Source organism: Tamandua tetradactyla, chromosome 13 (genome assembly GCF_023851605.1).
Source record: "Tamandua tetradactyla isolate mTamTet1 chromosome 13, mTamTet1.pri, whole genome shotgun sequence".
Classification (NCBI taxonomy): Eukaryota; Metazoa; Chordata; class Mammalia; order Pilosa; family Myrmecophagidae; genus Tamandua; species Tamandua tetradactyla.
In genome coordinates, this window is record NC_135339.1 from 76,197,291 (window position 1) to 76,219,911 (window position 22,621).

General features: G+C 34.3%; 1 protein-coding gene across 1 annotated transcript in view; it reads left to right on the plus strand.

Moving 5' to 3' along the window:
- The window catches only part of TDRD1 (tudor domain containing 1), an 80,173-nt gene that overhangs the window by 52,077 nt on the left and 5,475 nt on the right, over positions 1–22,621 (plus strand). The window contains exons 12-22 of the mRNA XM_077126092.1: positions 1,092–1,247; positions 1,368–1,475; positions 2,179–2,349; positions 3,702–3,944; positions 4,343–4,480; positions 7,421–7,531; positions 12,921–13,022; positions 14,795–15,070; positions 15,611–15,730; positions 17,530–17,646; positions 22,375–22,542. Coding sequence (XP_076982207.1) covers positions 1,092–1,247; positions 1,368–1,475; positions 2,179–2,349; positions 3,702–3,944; positions 4,343–4,480; positions 7,421–7,531; positions 12,921–13,022; positions 14,795–15,070; positions 15,611–15,730; positions 17,530–17,646; positions 22,375–22,542 — 1,710 coding nt within the window. The remainder of the gene's footprint in view (positions 1–1,091; positions 1,248–1,367; positions 1,476–2,178; positions 2,350–3,701; positions 3,945–4,342; positions 4,481–7,420; positions 7,532–12,920; positions 13,023–14,794; positions 15,071–15,610; positions 15,731–17,529; positions 17,647–22,374; positions 22,543–22,621) is intronic.

Here is a 22,621-nt window from a genome sequence, read left to right on the forward strand (position 1 = left end):
TTAATTAATTCCACAATTGGCGTTTGGTTGGGCTCAGCCCCTGCTGCTGGTAAAGTCTCTGTCCTTTCCCCTCTGGGAAGCAGCCTGTGGGGGAGGGGCGCTGGCCACCACACCTTGGGAAACTCATGGTTCTTGGGGGGCTCGCAGCCAGTCCAACTGGTCCAGACTGGGGTACGCTGTGTGTCCAGTCATTGATGTGGCCCCAGCAGCTGTTCTGTATTGTTTCTGGTTATTTACTAGTTGTTTTGGAGGACTAACTAAAATGCGCACATTGCTAAGCCACCATCTTGTCCTGTAAGTCTGTCTTTTGGAATCTTGATGTGGTGGTATCTCTTCCTTAGTTTTGGTCCCGAAAATATATTCCTTGAGAACTTGGAGTTATAGGCCATATACTGTTTTCATTTTGGGGTATTTTCTTATGTTCTAACTTATTTTTCATTCTCCCTACGACTTCTTCTTAAGACTCTTCTGTTAGCCCACTTCTGGCTGTGTTGCTTGGTCTATTTTTGAACCATTAAAAAAATTTTTTTTGTTTGTTTATGGTTTTAACTTGCTCTTTAATTATAATTATATTCTTTGCTACCTTTAGTGATAAATTGTTTCCTGTGGAAATTTATTACTTCACTGTAGAATGGGTTCTAATTTGATGTTATCAGTATCTTAAGAGGGTATCCATTCTAAGTTATATATTACTGAATTGCTAAAGAGACTATAAAGGATTCTATTGCAGAACTTTTAAAACTAGATCTGAAAAATTTGTTTTTTATTTATTAATATTCATTCTTAGGATTAGTCTTGCTTTTGTGATACATGGATCTATCTTTGTTACATTCTTTTATTATTTGTGGTAGTAAACACCCTGGACTGGGCTCTTAGACTCAAACCCTACCCAGTCATAGTATCTTTTTCAAAATGATTAAAATATTCACGCTTTTTTTTTCTTTTTCTTTTTAATTACTCAGAAATGACTTATTTTGGAGTGCATTGGTGGTTCAGTGGTGGAACGCTCGTCTTCCATGTGGAAGACCTGGGTTCGATTCCCGGACCATGCACCCAAAAAAAGAATTGTTTTCCTTTTTTTGTTTCTGAAGATGCTGAGAATTTGACAGCTGAAGAGAAAATTGTTGTAGACAGAAGTGACCTAATCCCTAAAGTGTTAGCTTTGAATGTAGGTGATGAATTTTGTGGTATGGTGGCCCACATTCAGACTCCAGAGGACTTCTTTTGTCAACAACTACAAACTGGCCGTAAGTGAATTTTTTTTAATTTGTTTTATCATGATAGCATACTTTGAGACTCAATAATAAAAATAAAGATAATATATAAATAGATGTTTATTCTGCTTAAGATGTGTTCTATATTTACAGATAAACTTGCTGACCTTCAGACATCCCTTAGTAAGTACTGTGGTCAGGTGTCCCCACGTTCTGACTTTTATCCAGCCATTGGTGATATCTGTTGTGCTCAGTTCTCAGGTAAGGAAAGACAGTATTACTGAGTCACTTGTTAGTCATGCTTGAGTGGAGTACCTTCTATAAGTTACTTCACTAGAAGTGAGATGGTATAGAAGTCTATACATTTCTAAGTTGTTATTCCTATATGTATTACTTAGAACTGAGTAGAAACAAATGAGACAGAATCTTTAGTATGCACGGAATGGCTGCAACTGAAACTTGAGTATTAAACCAAGCCTCTGAGGCTTCAGAGGTTTTACCTTATGATAATTGGGTTTTATATTCACTACTGATGGAAGAGAGAGAGAGAGTTAAGTAAGCTTCCAGTAGATTTGTGGATTGGTTGGTGGAGTTTGGTTGATTCCTACTACCAGCTATTCTAAAATCAACTCTGCTTGATGCCTTAGCTAATAGTTCTTTTATTGAACAAAACCTTGGGAATATCATCTGTGTTCTAATGAGTTAACTGTCTAATGGAGAGACATGACATGTAAACAGTGATAGCATGTGACATTAGAATAGTAAGGAAGAATGAAGGTTTCATTTTAGGAGTTGAAGGCTTCTCTGATTGGCAAAAATAGTGGCATTCAGTAAGCATACATTATGTAAAGCTTCATATTATATTAAAATAAAATCTACAAATGACCGTTAATATTGTGAGATAATATTTTGTTTATATCTGCAGTAGAATATCATTTAAGATTCAGTCTCTCCTTATTTTCAGAAGATGATCAGTGGTACCGTGCCTCTGTTTTGGCCTATGCTTCGGAAAAATCTGTGTTGGTCGGATATGTAGATTATGGAAATTTTGAAATCCTTAGTTTGACAAGACTTTGTCCCATAATTCCAAAGTTATTGGAATTGCCAATGCAAGCTATAAAGTGTGTTCTGGCAGGTATGAGATTTTTATAGCTGCTATATTCTGAAAATATTAAAACCCAGAATAGGAGCATTAAAATTGAATTTAAATTACTCAGAAGATAAAGGAATGAGTTCAGACATAACTTATGTTAGTGTAAAAATAATGCTTAATATAAAAGGAAATACAGATGACTTCTTTGCTGCTTGTAATATAATAAAATCTAATTTGCTTGGTTATGAAACTGAACATTCCATTTTTCTACTTATAGAGCCTGTATTATCTATAAATATTGTAGAAGCCTATTAACTGACCTGGAAAGATACATTAAACCAGGACAAACCAGCCTAATAAAAAGGACAAAATGATCATATGTTTAGAAATTACTATATGTACAATTTGTCTCCATGTCAATAAGTCGGTTTCTGTAGCTTTCATTCAGATGTATGTTGGTTTAGCCTAGTATCGAATATCAGTATGGGGTTTCCAAGTTTTTGGTATTAGCAATGTTCTTGAAATTACGTCTTGCAACATGTGCAGGTATTTCCTTAGGGTACTTCTGACTGGTGAAATGGCATTGTCAGTGAATATGCCTTTCAAAGATGTTTGTCATACATATTGTGAATTGTCCTCCAGAAAGGGTGAAATCAATTTACATACTCACCAGAAATGTATAAGGAAGTAAAATCCTTCACATATAGGTACACCAAATAAATATTTATTATTTTATCTTGGCCAATTTTGATGAGTTAAAATTAAATAATTTCAATTTACTCATTAGAAGTGAGGCTAAACAATTTTTCCTAAGTTACTCTTTCATACTGTATGAACCGACTAGACATATCCATTGCCCATATTTTGGTTGTTCATTTCTAAATATCCTTTTAGTATTCATTTGTAAGCATATGTTTCATATATGAATGTCAGGGATCAATATTTCTTCATTTTTATTATGGTTTTCAATGACTTTTTTTAGCTGTAATTTACATACCATAAAATGGCTCAGTTTTAAGCATTCAATTCAGTGATTTTTCATAAGCCTACCCGATGTATATACCCTTTGTCCAGTTTGAGAACATTTTCGTCACCTCAGTGAGATCTCTTGTGTCTCCTTACAGTTCATCTTCACTTCCCAGGCAACCGCTAATCTACTTTTCATTCTCTCCAGATTTGACTTTCCTGTGCATTTCTTAAGATGGTTTTCTACTAAAAGTATATAAGCTTTTTACTTTTCATTGTAATTTTTCCTTAATTTTACTGTTTAGAAAATCCTTCTGCTCAGGTGGGACTTTTGGTTCCAGTGTTTCTCAGATGACTTAGCTTTAAATTGTGTAAATCAGAGTTTGCTGTAAAAAATATTTTAACATTTTTTGAAAAAATATTTGTAGGAGTGAAGCCATCATTAGGAATTTGGACTCCAGAAGCTATTTGTCTGATGAAAAAAACGGTACAGAACAAAATAATCACAGTAAAAGTGGTAGAGAAGTTGGAAAATAGTTCTCTGGTGGAGCTTATTGATAAATCCGTGACACCTAGCATCAGTGTTACCAAAGTCCTCTTAGAAGCAGGCTTTGCCATGGGAGAACAGGAGACAGTGACAGATAAAGACAGTGACATAAAAGAAGCTGGTGGTAAGTAAAGTATTTACCAGATAATATATTTCTGGAATTCAGATGGCTCTGTAAATGGGCAGATTGTTGTACTTTCAGAAAGAATTGCTGTTGAGTGCCTTTCTTCTTTTTAAATCATGTATTCATCTAAGTACATTGGAGTATATTTGAAAACTGAACATTTACAAATTTTATGGGTCACTGGCTAAAGATTAATCAGAAATATGAATTTGAAATTTGAAATTCAGTGAGGTAAAAATGGTTAATTGTAAGATTGATGGTTAATATTCCTTTAAAATCACTCAGAAAGTCAGTGCAAGTTTAGTTCTTTCCAAAAGCAGATTCCTCAGCACTCAGTGACCCACATACTATCCCCAGTCTGGCTATTTATTTTGCAAAGTATCCATTTATTTTCACAGTTGTCTCGGGTGTAGAAGCAAAAGTAAATCCATTGGAGTGGTCCTGGGTTGAAGTTGCTATTGACCAAACAGTAGATGTTATGGTCTGTATGATATATAGCCCTGGAAAATTTTATTGCCATGTGCTTAAGGAGGATGGTAAGTTGACTCTTCTCATTTATTTCTTTTTTTTTTATAAATACGTTGGCATAGAACTCAATTAAGATGTTTGTTAGGATGATGAGTCAGTGATAAAAGTATTCTCTTTCTAAGAAGGGACAAGTATTTGTACTTCCAAGAAAGATTTGGTTATACTAAGTTGACTTTTTTTCTGTTATTTACACCATTATTTCAGTTTTCAGCAGCTTCTCTTTATGTTTAAATCATGTTTTTAGCAGCTTCTCTTTGTGTTTAAATCAGTTTAGATTTCAGAGAATGTTTCTTTAAAGTTGTTTTTGAAAATTAGATTAATTTTTTTGAAGTATAGCATACATATAGATAAGCACACAAAACAGGAATGTAGCATAATGAGTTATCACAGTCGACGCATTTGTATAGCCAGCCTGTAGGTCAAGAAATAAAACTTGACCATTGTCCTGGAAGTTCCCTTCATGTCTTTGCTGATCGTTATCCCTTCTCTTCTCTCAAAAGTAAATACTTTCCTGCCTCCTGATAGCATAGATTAGCTTTTTCTGTTCTTGAACTTTATATATATAAATGGAATCAAACAATATGTACTCTTCTGTGCCTCACTGCTGTATTTCACATAGTCAGATTGAAGCGTTGTTCATGTAGCTATAGCTCATTCTTAATTCATTGCTGCATAATATTCCATTGTACAACTGTACTGTAATTTATTACTTCTTTCTACTATTGGATATTTGGGTTATTTCCAATTTAGAGGAATAAAATGGTTTTGCTAGGAATATTCTTTAAAAAATCATGTGTATGTATGTGTGTGTGCACACATTTCCATTGAATACATACCTAGATGTATTTCTACACTTTGCTCTTCCCCTTCCACTTAATATCTGGATGTCATTTTACATAATGCTTTCTTCATCCTTTGTTTTAATACACTTATTATTCTGGAATAATTTTAGATTTATGGAAAAAGTTGTAAAGATTATGGGGTCATACAGGATATGTAGTTTTTCACCTTTTGTCAATGAATGTTAGAGACTTCGGTTGCTCTACATCCCCACAGTTTGTATTTTGTTTTTCACTTGAGCCATTTTCTAAGTCTTGTTTTTTCTCTCACATTCATATGAAGACATTAAAAACTACGTAACTAAATATAGGCCCTTAAGTTGGAAGCTCTGTCATCTCTTCATTCAGAATCATCTGGAGGCCACTATTTTATACAGAATAAAATACAAATTTTAAAGTTCCCTTTTATTTATTTTCATAGGTGATTATACAACCGTATGGTATAAAATTCAAATGTTAAAAAAGAGTATATAGTGGAAAGTAAGTTTCCCAGTTCTTCTTTTCAGTTTCCTAAATTACTGCTCCTCTTCTCACTTTTCTGGACTATCCTTCCAGAGGTACTCTGGACATTTGCTTGTATGAGTGTGTACCTTCCTTTTCTAAATGATAAAATAATGTAACTACTTTCTACACTTTGTTCTTCCCCTTCCACTTTATATCTTGGATGTCATTTTACATAATGCTTTCTTCATCCTTTGTTTAATACACTTACTATTCTGGAATAATTTTAGATTTATGGAAAAAGTTGTAAAGATGCTCCAGGGAGTTCACCTATGCTTCTCACCTAACTTTCTCTATTTATTAACATCTTGCATAATCGTGATACATTTGTTATAGCTAAGAAGTCAACATTATTTTCATTTGTTGTACATTATTATTATCTGAACTCCAACTTTCATCAGATGTCACAAGATCTGCCACTAATGTCCTTTTTTGATTCCAGGATCCAATCCAGGAGACCACATTACTGTTTATTCTCTTCTTTTTAGTGGTGTTGTGGTATTTCACTGTATGGATTTATCCTAATTTAATAAACCTAGGTGTGAACAAATAAGGAGTTTGTGTTTCCAAAGTTTTGTTACTAAAATAATTCTTGTACTCGGATTTTCCACATCTGAGAGTATATTATATCCTTGAAACAAATTCCTAAAATTATAATAGGTGAAAAAGGATATTTGTGCTTATGATTTTGAGAGGGAGTATCCTTCATAGAAATTGGCCAGCCTCATTTCTATCATCAGTATAATCGTCTATTCTCATACTATTTCCAAAGTTTAATTTTTTAAAATAAACTTTTTTTTTTTTTTTTTTTTAACATGGACAGGCTCCGGGAAACGAACCCGGGTCTCCGGCCTGGCAGGTGAGAATTCTGCCACTGAGCCACCGTTGCCCACCCAAAAAAAATAACCTTTTTTTATTTTGGCTAATCTGACATGTAAAAAATTCAGAGTCCATCTAATTTAATTCCATTTCTCTGAATGGACCTTTGTCACTTGAAGACATTTGTTTTTCTCTTTTCTTCTGGGCATTTTAAAGCTCTCAAGGTCTGTAATCTGTCTAAGCACATCTCTGGTGTTTCTTGCAGTGACTCTGTACTTTTCTGCTTCGCCAAACTGCTCCCCACCAAGTGTTTTTTAAAAGCTGCCTAATTCTGTATTTTGCCTCAGAGATGTTTTTCCCTTTTGGAATACCCTTTTCTATCAAATATGCTGCACTTCAAAAATTTTTTTAAGGTTCTGGCACACAAGCTTACCTCTCTGAAATTCTTTCACATATATTATGTGTCCCATTTATTCTATATAAACTCTTCAGAACAGCTTTTATATGTCTTTTCTTTCACAACAGACTTGCACACTTTTCCCTTGTCTACGTGCAAAGCTCGTGCTCTAGTACACCGATGGTGGTGCCAAGTCATCGGTATGGGGTTTATTGAGAATATTCAGTTAATGACAACTTTTTGGCCAATTAAGATTTTATTAAGGAGAAGGGAAAATCATTTGATGTACTTAATGGTTGTTTCTGGAATGTGTGAGCATTTTCTGACTTAAAAGGGAAATCTATATTTTGGATAATTTAAAATCGTAAGCCCTGTGTGTGTTTTATTTTCAGCTTTAAAGAAACTCAGTGATTTAAATAAATCACTATCAGAATACTGCCAGCAGAAGTTGCCTAATGGTTTTAAGGCAGAAATAGGGCAACCTTGTTGTGCTTTCTTTGCAGGTAAGTTGCAGTTAGTAGTAATCTTGATTTATTAAAGCTTTAGTTTCTTGACATTCAACCCTTATTTTTAGTGTGTATTTTCTTCCTGATGTTTAAGCAAATATTTTTCACAACTACAATTAAATAAAGGCTTGATGTCTTGTATTTTTCCTTCTCTTTCTGTCACAAGAAAGCTCCAAATCATACTTTCTCACCTAGACTTTGTTAAACATTTTCTTTAATGCATTTAATTCCAAATTTCTGTTAATAAAATAGATAAGGGAAGGATTTCTGACTGCACTTTCAGTGTTTCTCCTGATCACCTTGTACATGTGTATTTCAAACATATGTTTGATGAAATACCTTCATTTCGTTGCAAGAATTTTTCTTCTATTTATGCTTATATTATTTTGCCAAATAACAAGTGGACAACCAGAGTATTTTAAGTCTCTTAGTGGTGTGTGCATTATAAGTCTTCCCAGTTGACAAATATGTCAAAGTTCATTAAACAATAGCTGTCACTTTCACATTCTGTTTATTAGATAGGGTGTGAATGAAATCTTCATATCAGATGTAAAATTTTGATGCTGTAAAAACTTTTAAAGATATTCCAAAAGTGGATTTTGAGAATGCTTTTTTAAAATTTTTTCATTAGTAGAGAAGTTGTAGATTTTCACAAAAATCACATAGAAAATACAGAGTTCCTGCATCCCTCCCCTAGATTTTCTCTATTATTAACTGTTTGTAGTAGTATGGTAACTTGGTTACAATTAATGAAACATATATTAAACTATATATACATGGTTTACATTAGAGTTCATTTGTGTTTTAAGTACTATTGTTTTTTAAAAATTTTATTCTAGTAAGAAATAGACAACCTAAAATTTCCCCTTTTAAACACAGTCAGATACATAATTCATTGGAGTTAATTACCTTCTCAGTGTTATGCCACTATCACCACTGTCTGTTACCAAAACTTTTCCATCGCTACAAACAGAAACTCTATACCAATTAAGCACTAGCTCCCCATTCCCTAACCCTACTCCAGCCCTTGGTAACCTGTATTCTGGTTTCTGACTCTGTGAATATGCTTATTCAAATAGTTTTTATCAGTGAGATCATACAATATTTGTCCTCTTGTGTTGGGCCTATTTCACTCAACCTGAGATCTTCAAGGTTCTTCCATGTCACATGAATCAGAACATGTATCATGAAGGTTGAATAATATTGTATGTATCTACCACATTTTGTTTATCTGTTCATCAGTTGATGGACACACTTGGGTTGCTTCCATCTTTTTGCAGTTGCAAATTATGCCGCTGTGAAAGCCAGTGTGTTTTTCAAGTCCCTACTTTCGGTCTTGTTGGGTATATATGCCAAGAAGAATTGCCTAGTCATTTGGTAATTCTGTACTTCCTCAGAAACTCCTAAACTTCTCCACAGGGGATGTACCATTTTACATTCCAATCAAAAATGATCGAGCTCCTCTTTCTCTACATACTTTCCAACACTTGTTTTCTGTTTTTTAAGTAGTAGCTATTCTAGTGTGTGTGAAACGATTCCTTCATGAGTATTGTATATGAAATACACATGTACAAGGTTATCAGGAGAAACACTGAATGATTATGATTTACATTTCCTTAATGGCCATTGATATTGAACGTCTTTTCATGTGCATCTTGGCCATTTGTATATTGTACTTAGAGAAATGTCTGTTGTTTGCCAATTTTTTAATTGGGTTTTTTTTTTTCTTTCTGTTGTTGAATTGCAGGAGTTCTTGGTATGTTCTAGAAATTAAACCTTCGTTGAATATGTGGTTTCCAACTATTTTCTCCTATTCTGTAGGGTTTTTTTTTAATGTCTTGATGAATTCCCACTTACCTATTTTTGTAGTTTTTGCTCATGTTTTTGATGTAAAATCTAAGAAACCATTGCCTATTACAAGGTCCTAAAGATGCTTCTTCGTTTTCTCCTAGGAGTTTTATATAGTTTTGGTTCTCATATTTAAATCTTTGATCCATTTAGAGTTAATTTTTTTATGTGTTGTGAGGTAGGTGTCCACCTTCGTTCTTTTCAATATGGATAGCCAGTTTCCCTAGCACCATTTCTTGAAGATACTATTCTTTCCCCATTGAGTGTACTTAATGCCTTTATCAAAAATCAGTTGGGGGCAGTGTGCTGGTGGCTCAATGGCAGAATTCTCTCCTGCCATGCCAGAGCCCTGAATTCGATTTCTGGTGCCTGCCATGCAAAAAAGAATCAATTAGCCATTGATATGAGGGTTTATTATGAATTTTCACTTTCATTCCATTGGGCCTAAATGTCTGTCCTTGTGCCAGTAACATGTTACTTTGATTACTGTAGCTTTGTAGTGTTTTTTAAAACTGGCAAGTTGAGTCCTCTAGCTTCATTCTTCTTTTTCAAGATAGTTTGGCTATTTGTGACCCCTTAGTCTTCCATATACATTTGATGGTTGACTGTTCTATTTCTGCAAAGATCACTGTTAAAAGAATTTTTATTGGGAATGTGTTGAATCTGTAAATTGCTTTTGGTAGGATTGACCTAATAATATTTAGTCTTCCAATCCCTAATCACAGAATGTCCTTCCATTTATTTAAGCCTTCTTTGATTTCTGTAGTTTTCTGGTATAAATGCTTTACATCCTTGGTTAAATTTATTCCCAGATAATGCTATTCTTTTAGTTGCTATTGTAAGTGGATTTTTTTCTTTATTTCTATTCAGATTGTTCATTACCAAGATATAAAAATGCTACTAATTTTTATTGATCCTGTACCTTGTCATTTTGCTAAATTCATTTATAGCTCTGGAAGTTATTGTGGATTTTTTAGGAATTTCTGTATATGGAATCATGTCTTCTGAAAATAAATATAGTTTTACTTCCTCCTTTCCAATTTAGATGACTTTTATTTCTTTCTTTGGCATGCTACCAAAATGCTCTGGCTAGAACTTCCAAGTACAGTGTTGACTAACAGTGGTGATAGTCGGCATCCTTGTCTTGTTCTGATCTTAGAGGCAAAAGTTTTCAGCCTTTCACTGTTGACTGTAATGTTAACTGTGGGTTATTCATATAGGACCTTTATCATGTTGAGGAAGTTTCCTTATATTCATAGTTTTCTGAGTGTTTTTATCGTAAAAGGATTTTATCGTAAAAGGGGTGGGATACATGGTCCAGGAATCGAACCCGGGTCTTCCACATGGAAGGTGAACATTCTACCACTGAACTACCCATACTCCCAGGATCTTGGATTTTATCACGTGCTTTTTCTGTGTCAATACAGATGATCACATGTTTTTTTTATCCTTCATTCTATTAATGTGATATAATTTCTTTTGTTGTTAACATCCTTGTGTTCCTGGAATAATCCAAGAGGATTATTCCTTTTCATGTGCTGTTGGATTAGGTTTGCCAGTATTTTGTTGAGGATTTTTTGCATCTGTATTCCCAGGGGATATTAATCTGCAATTTCTTTTTTTTTTTACATGGGCAGGCACCGGGAATTGAACCCGGGTCCTCTGGCATGACAGGCAAGCATTCTTGCCTGCTGAGCCACCGTGGCCCAATCTGCAATTTCTTAAGGTATCTTTATCTGGCTTTGGTATTAGGGTATGTTAGGAAGGGTTTCCTCCTTTTCTGTTTTTTTGGAACAGTTTGAGCAGAATTGGTGTTTATTCTTTACCAGTGAAGCCATTTGGTCCTGGGCTTTTTTTTAATTGGGAGAGTTTTTGATTACTAATTCAATACCTTTACTTATTTTCGGTCTATTGAGATTTTCTCTTTCTTCTAGATCTTCCTGAATAAATGTAGGTGGTGTGTATGTTTCAGTCTAGGTTGTCTAATTTGTTATCTAGATTATCTTATTTGTTAGTGTACAGTTGTTTGTAGTATCCTCTTATATAATTATTTTCATTTCTGTAGGGTCTGTGATAATGTCCGTCCCCCCTTTCATTTCTAATTTTAGTTATTTGCATCCTGACTCTTATTTCTTTGACCGTCTGTCTAAAGATTTGTCGATTTTATTGATGTTCTCAAAGAACCAACTTTTGGTTTTGTTGATTCTCTCAACTGCTTTTTATTTACTATTTCATTTATCTCTGCTCTGTCTTCTGCTTACTTTGGGTTTGATTTGCTTTTCTTTAACTGAATCCTGCAGTTGTGAGGTTTGGATTCTCATTTGAGATCTTTCTTCTTTTTTAACTTAAGCATTTAGAGCTATAAATTTCCCTCTCAGCACAAACTTTTTTGTGTCAAATAAGTTTTGGTATGTTGTGTTTTCCTTTTCCTTCAACTCAAGTTATTTTCTAATTTTCTCTTGTGATTTCTTTTTGACCGGTTGGTTGTTTCAGACTATGTTGTTTAGTTTCCATACATTAAAAAAATTTTCTGATTCTCCCTCTTGTTATTGATTTCTAGCTTCGTTCCATTGTGGCCAAAGATTCCTTATATGGTTTCAATATTTTTACATTTATTGAGACTTATTTTGTGACTTAACATATAGTCTATCTTGGAGAATGATACGTGTGCACTAAATATTAGGCGGAACTCCTTCTTCCATGATGTGACCAGCCCCTTATGAAGCTAAACCTTCCCCAGCCCACCTGTCAGTCACATGAGTATTTTCGCATCCCCCTCTGGCAGTAGCCTACAGTAGCTCCCCTTATCCAACCTCCACCCTCCAGTAGTTAACAGCCCTGGCAGCTACAGGCTTGCTCTAACTCCCTACTTAGCCTGCCAATTTCTCATTCCATGCTACTTGGTGAAAATTTATTTCTCCTTCCCTATCCCTTTCAGCCATCCTATATAAGCTGTACTCCTTCCCCTGCTCAGGGCTGTCACCAACTTAGGCATCAGCCCACCTGTGCATAGCTTCACAGTAAAGCTCCTTTAATTGAGTTTTGTCCTCATCTTCTCCCTCCTAGTCAAGAAACCTATCACTAGAGAGCTTGTTGGGTGAAGTATGCTATATATGCCTATTAGGTCTAGCTGATTGTTATAGTATTGTTCAAGTCTTCTGTTTCCTTATTGATCTTTTGTCTAAATGTTCTGTCCATTATTAAGAGGGTATATTAAAGTCTCGTATTAATGTAGAATTGTCTGTTTCTCCCTTCAATTCTTCAAGCGTTTATTTCATATGTTTTGGGACTCTGTGTTAGGTGCATATATATATATATATATATATAACTGTTAAGCACTCTTGTTGAATTGACCCCTTTATTAGTAGATGGTGAGAATTCTTGATATTGAAGAGATTTTTGAATGAAAAATTTAAGTTCTTGGGAAGAGAGAAAATTTATTACGTACTTTAGACATAGGACCCTTTTTTCAAGATAAAAACTTTAAATCTTAACAGAAGGGAAATATTCCATGTTATAAACTTTGTCTTAAATCTAGGTGATGGCAATTGGTATCGTGCTTTAATCAAGGAAATCTTACCAAGTGGAAATGTTAAAGTACATTTTGTTGATTATGGAAACATTGAAGAAGTTACTGCAGGTGAACTTCAGATGATCTCATCACAATTTTTAAAGCTTCCATTTCAAGGGATACAGTGCTGGTTAGTAGGTATGGTGCAGAATAAGAAATTTTCTCAGCTATCTTCTAGTAGAATGCATAAACTTTGAAGTATTAATATCAGTAATTTAATGTTTTGTGAAACGTAAAAGATTCTGCTTCATATTATAAGATTTAGAAATGTATTTTTAAAGGCATGGACCAAAATGCCCAGTGTTGATGACAAAAAAGAAAGCAGTTTGAGTTAAAAATCAGTACAACCGTCTTGAAATTACTGTGCTGGGTTCCTTAAGAGCTCAAATAATAACACCTTTAGGATTAGCAATTTTACTTGAAGTTATTTATCCCAAAGGAATAACCTTGGTATTGCACAAAGGTCAGCTACAAAGAAATTGATTAAAATACTGTTAATAATAGCACTATACTAGTTAATATTAGCAAAACAATGTAAATAGCCAATGATAGAGAACTGGTTAAATGGTGCTCTGTGTAATGGATCATAATGCTGCCTATTTCATAGGGTGGTTGTGAGGATTAAATGAACATTTTGGCAGGGCCTGGCACCCAGCAAGTTCCATAATTATTTACTGTTGTTTGTTACACAGTCATTAAAATAATGTTAAATACATTGTTAGTGTGGAGACTCGTTCATACCATAAGTAAAGAAAGCAAGTTTGTTACAGAGATGTAGGATAGTGGATAGCGTTGTGATTAAGAGTTCAGACTCAGGAACCAGCTCTGCTGAAAACTAGCAACAAGATGTTAGGCAAATTATTTAAACAGTCTGTGCTTCCATTTCCTCATCTGGAAAACAGTGATGACTCTTTCTCAGCTCAAAGAGTCATTAAAATATAAAAAATATGAAGCTCTTAAAATAGTGTGTGGTGGTGTTACACTTAAAATATTTATCATTATTATAAAATTATTTTATAAAAGAAATAACTGTGTATGTGCATGTGTGCATCTCCATCTGAAGATAAAAATTGTGGAAGGCAGGATACCAAAATGTTAATAGTGGTCATGTCTAGAAGCATCGATGCTTTATAATTTTTCTCTTACCTCTTTCTGCTTATTCTACAGTAAGTATATTTCAGATTATTTCTTTTTAATTACCATGTTTTATGTTAGTATTTCATAAAATGTGGTCTCCAAACCAATTGTATCAACCTAGGAATTTCTTAAGCACACATTCTCAGTCCTCATCCCAGACCTATTAAATTAGAAACTCTGGGGGTGGGACTCCACAATCTGTGTTTTAACAAAGCCTTCTAGGTGATTCAGATGCAAACTTAAGTTTGAGAATCACTATTTTATGCTAATAATTGTGTACAAGGCCAAAATTAGCCAAGAAAAATACTTTTGGGTTTCAATAGTTTAAAATAACATTTTGAAATTATCTTTTTCTACAAAAGTTCACATATTACCTGCATAATTGGTAATCCATCATTTTGTATGTAACAGAACATAATAGATTCTAAAAGAAATAATCCTATTTCTGCCTGCTAGATAAATTCCAGGTAAAGATATAAAGGAGGAAAGATCCTGAACCTCCTAGAACCCTGATAGTATATTTGCAAATGTATTATCTGTAACTCAGGCATGGAGAATGTAGATTATTGGTTGAATATTGGAAAATGATACTCAGAGTTGCTTACCTGAATGCAAAACTTGGCAGTGACCTAGTTCTGGATACTGTTGAAGCAAAACTGCAGCTTATGTACAGGATTGTTTTTAATGCTGTTCTTATTTTCCAGATATACGGCCTAGAGACCAGCATTGGACTAAAGAAGCCATAGGAAGATTTCAGATGTGTGTTGCAGGGGTAAAACTCCAAGCGAGAGTTGTTGACATCACTGAAAACGGGGTGGGAATTGAACTCACTGATCTTTCCACTTCTTATCCCAGAATAATCAGTGATGTTCTGATTGACGAACATCTCGTTTTAAATGTCTGTTCACCATTTAAAGGCTTGCAAAACAACAGACCTGTGAATAAATGTGATCTTCATATTGACACTCAGGAGCTTCAGGGTAACATTTTTTAACCATTTTTAAAAAATTTAGGTTTATGTTATCCTTTGTTTTTATAGGCTGTGTTTTTTAGGATGTGAAAAATTTTTTATCCTAAATTAAACAATTTTCTTGTAGAAATACACCTTGTAGAAATAGATTAGTAACAGATTGTGAGTTAATATTAGTGAAACATCATTTAATTAAATAACTGTACTCATTTTAAAGTACTTTTATCAGCTAGGCTTGTGTTATACAGATATATATTCCTTAAAGTTTGAACAAATTTTAAGAATTATATTAACTATACTACAGAGATGGAATATACTATAAGAGTGTGAAAGTTGAAGGGTTCTTGTTATAAGCTCAACTTTTTGTAGTGCACACAAAATCCCTTGACTAGATTGTTTGGGAAAAATACAGATTTTTGTTTTGCGAATGGCTATATGTTGATAATCAGTAGCTGGTGAAGAAATTATTGATCACATTAAATGTATTACTGGGAAAGACTACAAAATTTTGACTTTTTCACTTCGAGACCTGTGTTTTGTATATTTTCAGCCATCTCTTCAGCTGAGCAGTGGAAGACAGTACAGTTGCCAATTAATAAAACTGTACGAGCAAGCATATTAGAAATCATAAACCCAAATTTGTTCTATGCTTTACCAAATGAGATGTCAGGTAGGAAACCAAAATCGAAGACATATTTATGCTCATGTTTTAAATGTCATTAATTTTTTTTTCAAAATTCTTTCCCTTTCAGGGCAGATACAGAAATAATACAAACTCCATAGAGAGAACTCCAGCATACCCCTAACCCCCCACCCCATACCCAGTTCCACCAATTTTATCATACTGCCACATTTGCTGTCATTCTGTTTATCTCTCTGCCTGTCTGTCAATCCATTTATCAGTCCGTTCTCTGAACACGAGTATAGGTTGTATACATCATGCTTGCTCCTTGAACACTTAATGCTGCCATGTACATTTCCGACGAACAAGGATATACACTTACATAACCACCTTAAAAGTGCAGTTATCAAGGTCAAGAACTTTATCATTGGTATAAAGCTTACCATCTATTTTCCGTTTTCTTCATATGTCCCAATGTCCCTTTGAACCTCTTCTCCCTCACTAGATCCCATCCAGGGTCATGAATTGCATTTAATTGTCATTTTCTCTTTAATTGACCTTTCTTTTTTTTTTTTTTTTTGGTGGAAGCATATGTGCAATATTAACTTTCCCATCTCAACCTCTCTAAAGCATATCATTCAGTTGAATTAATCACATTCATAGTATTACAGTATTCTTACCACCTTCTGTTACTAAAATTTTCCCATCTCCTTAAACAGAAATCTTATACCCATTGTACATTAATTCCACATTCCTTCTGCCCTGCACCTCATTGCATGCTCTAATTTCTGTCTCTATGCTCTTTTTTTTTTTTTTAACTGTATAGTGAAAGCACTTACCTTGAACTCCTGAGGAAATAGAGTGGGAAGAAGATGGTGATAGCTTTTATTTCACTAGACATCTTAAGAAAGAATCATTAATTGATTGAATACTTAAGACAAATACAAATGTGAACTGCAGGAATGTCTGTAGTCATTACCTACTTAGGGATCTACTTAACCCAGTCTTGATCATCTACAGCTTTTTATAATAAAACAGTTATTAATTATTGTATAGTTTTTTTGTTTAAAGACATATCTGTATTGAATTGTATTTACTAAGCTAACCTCACAATAATTTTTGAGAGAATTTAAATTAAACCATTTTAGACATATTGAAAGACTACTTTGTAATCAGTCCACAATCATAATTTTACTGAATCTTAGAGAAAGTTTTTACACTGGACCTAATGACAAAGAAAAGTAGCATCTAAAAAATTGACTTTTAATTTTCCTTTTTTATCTCATGGAAATTGACAATTAAGAAAATTTTTCTGTGTATTTGAGTTTATCTTTGTAGTGAGCAAATGCAAGTTGGATGGCATCTATTTAATTTGTAGGCACTTTAAGATCAGAAAATTAGTTTTTTTTCCAGTTGTCATCCTTAGAATTATGTAATACCAATAATTGCTATTAAATTTACCTCTGGTATTACAAATAATCCTCTTTAGTCTGTATAGTAGAAAGCAGGGATTTAGGGTTATTCTGTCCTGGCAAGTACATGTAGTACAATGAATTTGGAAGTACTATTGAGGATCGTTCTACTTAATAAGTTACAGAAAGTGAGCACACTTGTATAACCACTCTATAAAAAAAAATTAACACACCAGAGACTTTACTCACATGCCCTTCCAGTATTGCGTCCTTACACAAAAGGTAACCACTAGTGATAAATTTTTTTTAAAAATAAAATTGTATATTTTAAATACACAAAGCGTTTTTTCTTGATTAGACTTGACGTTCTTTGGTATACTGTTGTAAATAATAGCAATAGTATTTCTTCAAAAACACTGCTTTTGTATGTTTTAGAAGACCAAGAAAAACTGTGTATATTGACAGCTGAATTGTTAGAATACTGCAATGCCCAGAAAAGTCACCCGTCCTATAGACCAAGAATTGGAGATGCATGTTGTGCCAAATACACAAGTAAGGTTCTTTTGTGTTAAAGGTAAAATGTCTTTTCTCTTTTCTTCTACATGAGATCATGTAGAATTTATTATCTATCTATACTTCATTTCATTGGGAAAATTAAGAAAAGCAAGGTTATGGGTTGAAATTATGTATTGGATGGATGATTATTCAGCTTTTCTCTATTTCCCAGCTGAAGTTTAGTTTTAGGCAATGATATAATTAGATGTCTAGAAGTTTGTCAGTACTTACAGATAACCAACTCTTGATGCTGTTATGATGGATCAGTATTTTATTTATATATGAGAGTGCGCAAATACTTTGTAGAGCTCCATGCATGTAAGTAACTGAAAGCAGAATGAAATCCTTCAGGGAATCAGACTCATTGAATTGGATATATTTTGACCATTCTCCTGTTGTTTTAATATTTCATGTTGACAGATTTCTTTTGCTAATATAAATAATATGCAGTGAATATTCTTTGGGTAGCAATTCTAGTTACTGACTTAAATACTTTAGGGTGAATTATCAGTAATTGAATACCCGAGTCAAAAGATGTAGCTTGTTTTATAAGTTCTGGGAACATACTGCTCTTTGAACATCTTAAACGTCCATATGTGCTAGGAGTTTGTGAGCGGGCAAGTTTCACTGTCCCCTTGCTAACTGTAGATGTTAAAATGTTCTCAGTCTGTTGCCCAAAAAATAGTATCCTCCCTTTAAAATTTTGATAACAATCTTTTATTTTCGCCATTGGTGTTGCTGGCCAAAAGGTAGATGTCATTCATATTGTCCAGTCTTCGTAGTTGTTTTTTTTTCCTTTCTGGAACTTTTAGTATCCTCTTTATCTCCTGTATTTTGTAATTTATGATGTGCTTCATTGTTTTCTTTCCATTGTTGTGCTGGGCACTCATTTTGTGGGCCCTTTCAGTTTAGGAATTGACAAGCTTCAGTTGTGAGAAATTTCCCTGAGTTAATGCTTTTGTTCCCTTCTTTCATTTTCTGTTAGATCACATCTACTAAAATTTCCTTTTTTCTTTCACTTTTTTTCTGTTTTTAAGGCAATTTCCTCAGTTTTACCATTCAGCTTGTCGTGAGTGTTTTTCCTAATACCATCTTGTTCTTGTTTCAGTGACGGTAATATCATTCTTTAAGTTTTTGTTGACTTTTCCTTCCTTGGTTTCCTTGAGTCCCTATGCTGTTGTCTGTTCTCTCTTCTCATGTTAGAGACTTTCTTCAAATATCTAGTGATCTTTTGCTGTTCATTTATTTAAGATGGGATGATAAAAAGTTAATTGGGTGATTCTTTGTGTGTAGACATTACATTTCTTGTCCAATTGTGGCCTTCACTGTAGGATGATCTGATTCTGCCATATCACGGGTTCCTCAGGTTGGTATCAAGGTGTTTTTTTCACTTAGGATGGTTGTCTCCTGCCTGGAGTGCATAGCTTGCCTGACAGTGCTTTCAGCAAGCTGATCGTGCTCTACTCTGCCACATGATCCCAGCTCATGATCTCAGATTTACTATCTCTGGAGATGAAACTGCTAGTCTTCTGCTCTTTTGTAGGAGCAGTGGGCTGCAAAGGTGAAGGGTTTCTAAGCTTAAGTAGAACATGTGAACATAAAACTGCTCATGCTTTTTAGCAACTTTAAAAATAGATACTCCAAATTTTAAAAATGTTTTTGCACTGAGGAAGAACAAAGGAATGTCATTACTGCAGGGTGCCGAAAATAGATGGTAATTAATATTTTAAAATTTTAACTTATGTGTGAGACTAAAGCAAAAAATGCTTATTTGGTACAGAATTTATATTTTGACTAGTGCATTTCCTAATATAACTTATGTAGACAGCTTAATTGAATACCATAAGTACATGGAACCTTGAGTAGTATGTGAGATTTTATTGGCTTGTCCAGAGTGATGCCCCGATAAATCCCAGAGTGATTTGAACAGTAAATTAAAAAGTATTTGCAAAGTCCCTTTCAGGGAATAGTGAGAAAGGGGGAAAACTCAACTTTCCTAAGTTGAATTCTTGATATTCTCACAAGCAGTGCAGACAGCCAAAGCTATAGGCTGAGCCTCCAGTCTTGGGAATTGGTCATATGAAACTTAACCCCGCAAAGGATAGGCTAAGCCTACTTAAAATTAGGCCTAAGAGTCACCCCCAGGAGAACCTCTTTTGTTGCTCAGATGTGGCCTTTCCCTCTAGCCAACACAAGCAAACTCATCACCTTCCCCCTGTCTACGTGGGACATGACTCCCAGGGGTGTGGACCTTCCTGGCAACATGGGACAGAAATCCTAGAATGAGCTGAGACTCAGCATCAAGGGATTGAGAAAACCTTCTCGACCAAAAGGGGGAAAAGAAATGAGACAAAATAAAGTGTCAATGGCTGAGAGACTCCAGAGTGGAGAGGTTATCCTGGAGGTTATTCTTATGCATTAAATAGGTTATTACCTTGTTAGTCAAGATGTAATGGAGAGGCTGGAGGGAACTGCCTGAAAATGTAGAGCTGTGCTCCAGTAGCCATGTTTCTCAAAGATGATTGTATAATGATATAGCTTTCACAATGTGACTGTGTGATTGTGAAAACCCTTGTGTCTGATGCTCCTTTACCAGCCTTACCAACAGACGAGTAAAACATATGGAATAAATATAAATAATAGGGGAAACAAATGTTAAAATAAATTTGGATTGAAATGCTAGTGATCAATGAAGGGAAGGGGTAAGGGCTATGGTATGCATGAATTTTTTTCTGTTTTCTTTTTATTTCTTTTTCTTAATAGATGCAAATGTTCCAAGAAATGATCATGATGATGAATATGCAACTATGTGATGATACTGTGAATTACTGATTATATATGCAGAATGGAACAATCAAAAGTTAACAATGTTTGTGTTTGTTTGGTGTTTATTGGTATTTTAAAAAATAAAAAAATTAAATAAATTTAGTAGATTGAAAAAAAATAGATACTAGATGTAAATGAGTTTGTAAACTAAAGTCCATACAGATGTCTTGGTAGTAACTCTGTTTCCTTTATTTTCTTCATTTTAAGAAAGTATATTCCCTCATTTTCAGCTCCAATTTGACTCCTATATGTGAATGGGTGGCACCAATTTTGAGTCTTAGGGGTTGGGTGACTTTCCCCACAGCCAACTCTGATTCTGCTATCTTGGCTCTGCTAAGTTATTTCCCTTCATGGCATCTACTTTCCACCTTTCAAAATTACAGTGTCTCCTCTCTTTTTCTCTGTCCTTGTGGTTTATGCCTTTTTTTATTTACATACATAAACTTTTTTTTAATTAGAGTTCTCATATTACCCCCCACCCCCACACATAGTTTTCCCTGTTAACACCTTGCATTAGTGTGGTTTATTGCAATTGATGAAACAATATTGTTATAATTATACTACTAATATAGTCCATAATTTACATTAGGGTTCACTGTGTGTATTTTGATCCTATAGTTTTTAAAATTTTTCATTTTAGTGACATGTATACAACCTAAAATTTACCCCTTTTAACTATATTAAAATGTATAATTCAGGGTGTATTACTGTAATTAATTACATCCACAGTATTTTGCTGCCATCACCACTGTCTATTACTTAAACTTTTCCATCATCCCAAACAGAAACTGTACTAATTAAGCATTAACTCTCCATTCTCTACCTCCACCCCAGCCCCTGGTAGCCTGTATTTTAGTTCCTGACTCTGAATTTGCTTGTTCTTAATCATTTTGTTCAATGAGATCATATAATATTTGTTCTTATCAGAATTTTTTCACTCAAAGCATTATATCTCCAGGGTTCTCCCATGATGTCACAGGTATCAGAACTACATTCCTTTTTAAGGTTAAATAATTGTCCATTGTATGTATATACCACATTTTGTTGATCCATTTATCTGTTGATGGACACTTGAGTTACTCCCAACTTTTTGCCAATTTTGAATAAGGCCACTATGAACATCGGTGTCCAGATACCTGTTCTAGTCCCTGGTTTCAATTCTTTGAGTATATACCAAGAAGTGGGATTGCCGGGTCATATGGTAATTCTATACTTAACTTCCTGAGGAACCACCAAACTTTTTTCCGTAGTGGCTGCACCATTTTACATTTCCACCAACAATGTGGGAGTGTTCTTGTTTCTCTACATTCTCTCCAACACTTATTTTGTGTGCGTGTATGTTTTAAATAGTAATCATTCTAGTGGATCTGAAACGGTATCTCGTGGTTTCGATTTGCATCTCCTAATAGTTCATGATGTTGAGCATCTTTTCATGTGCTTGTTCTCCATTCTTTGGGGAAATGTCTCTTCAAGTCTTTTTCCTATTTACCTAATTAGATTGTTTATCCTTTTGTTGTTGAGGTGTAGGATTTCTTTGTATATTCTATATCTTAAACCCTTACTGGATATGTAGTTTTCAGATATTTTCTCCCGTTTTGTAGGTTGTCTTTTTAGTTTCATGACAAAGTCCTTTGCTTTTTTTAAAGTCACAGTTATCTATTTTTCCTTTTGTTGCTTGTGCTTTTGGTGTATGACTTTTTCTTATTAATCCCATTATTGTCATTTTAGTAGTATTTGGGAGAGAATAGAAGTGTATGTTTATATTTGCTCTGGAATCTTTAATAAGAAATCTTGGCATGAATTTTCAAGTGATGTAAATGCAACTGTGAATGACTACCTTATTCAAGAGGAGGGACCGTTGAATGTAACATCTTACCTGAGATTCCACCATGTTTTCAGGTGATGATTTCTGGTACCGTGCCATTGTTCTGAGTGCATCAGATGCTGATGTGAGAGTGCTCTATGCGGACTATGGAAACATCGAAACTCTGCCTCTTTCCAGAGTGCAGCCAATCACTGCCAGCCACCTGGAGCTCCCTTTCCAAATTATTAAATGTTCATTTGAAGGTAGACAATTAAGTCACTTAACAATTTCTATTTGGGTGTTTGTAGGATTTTATTTTTCTGTTTTCTTTCATAATTCAAG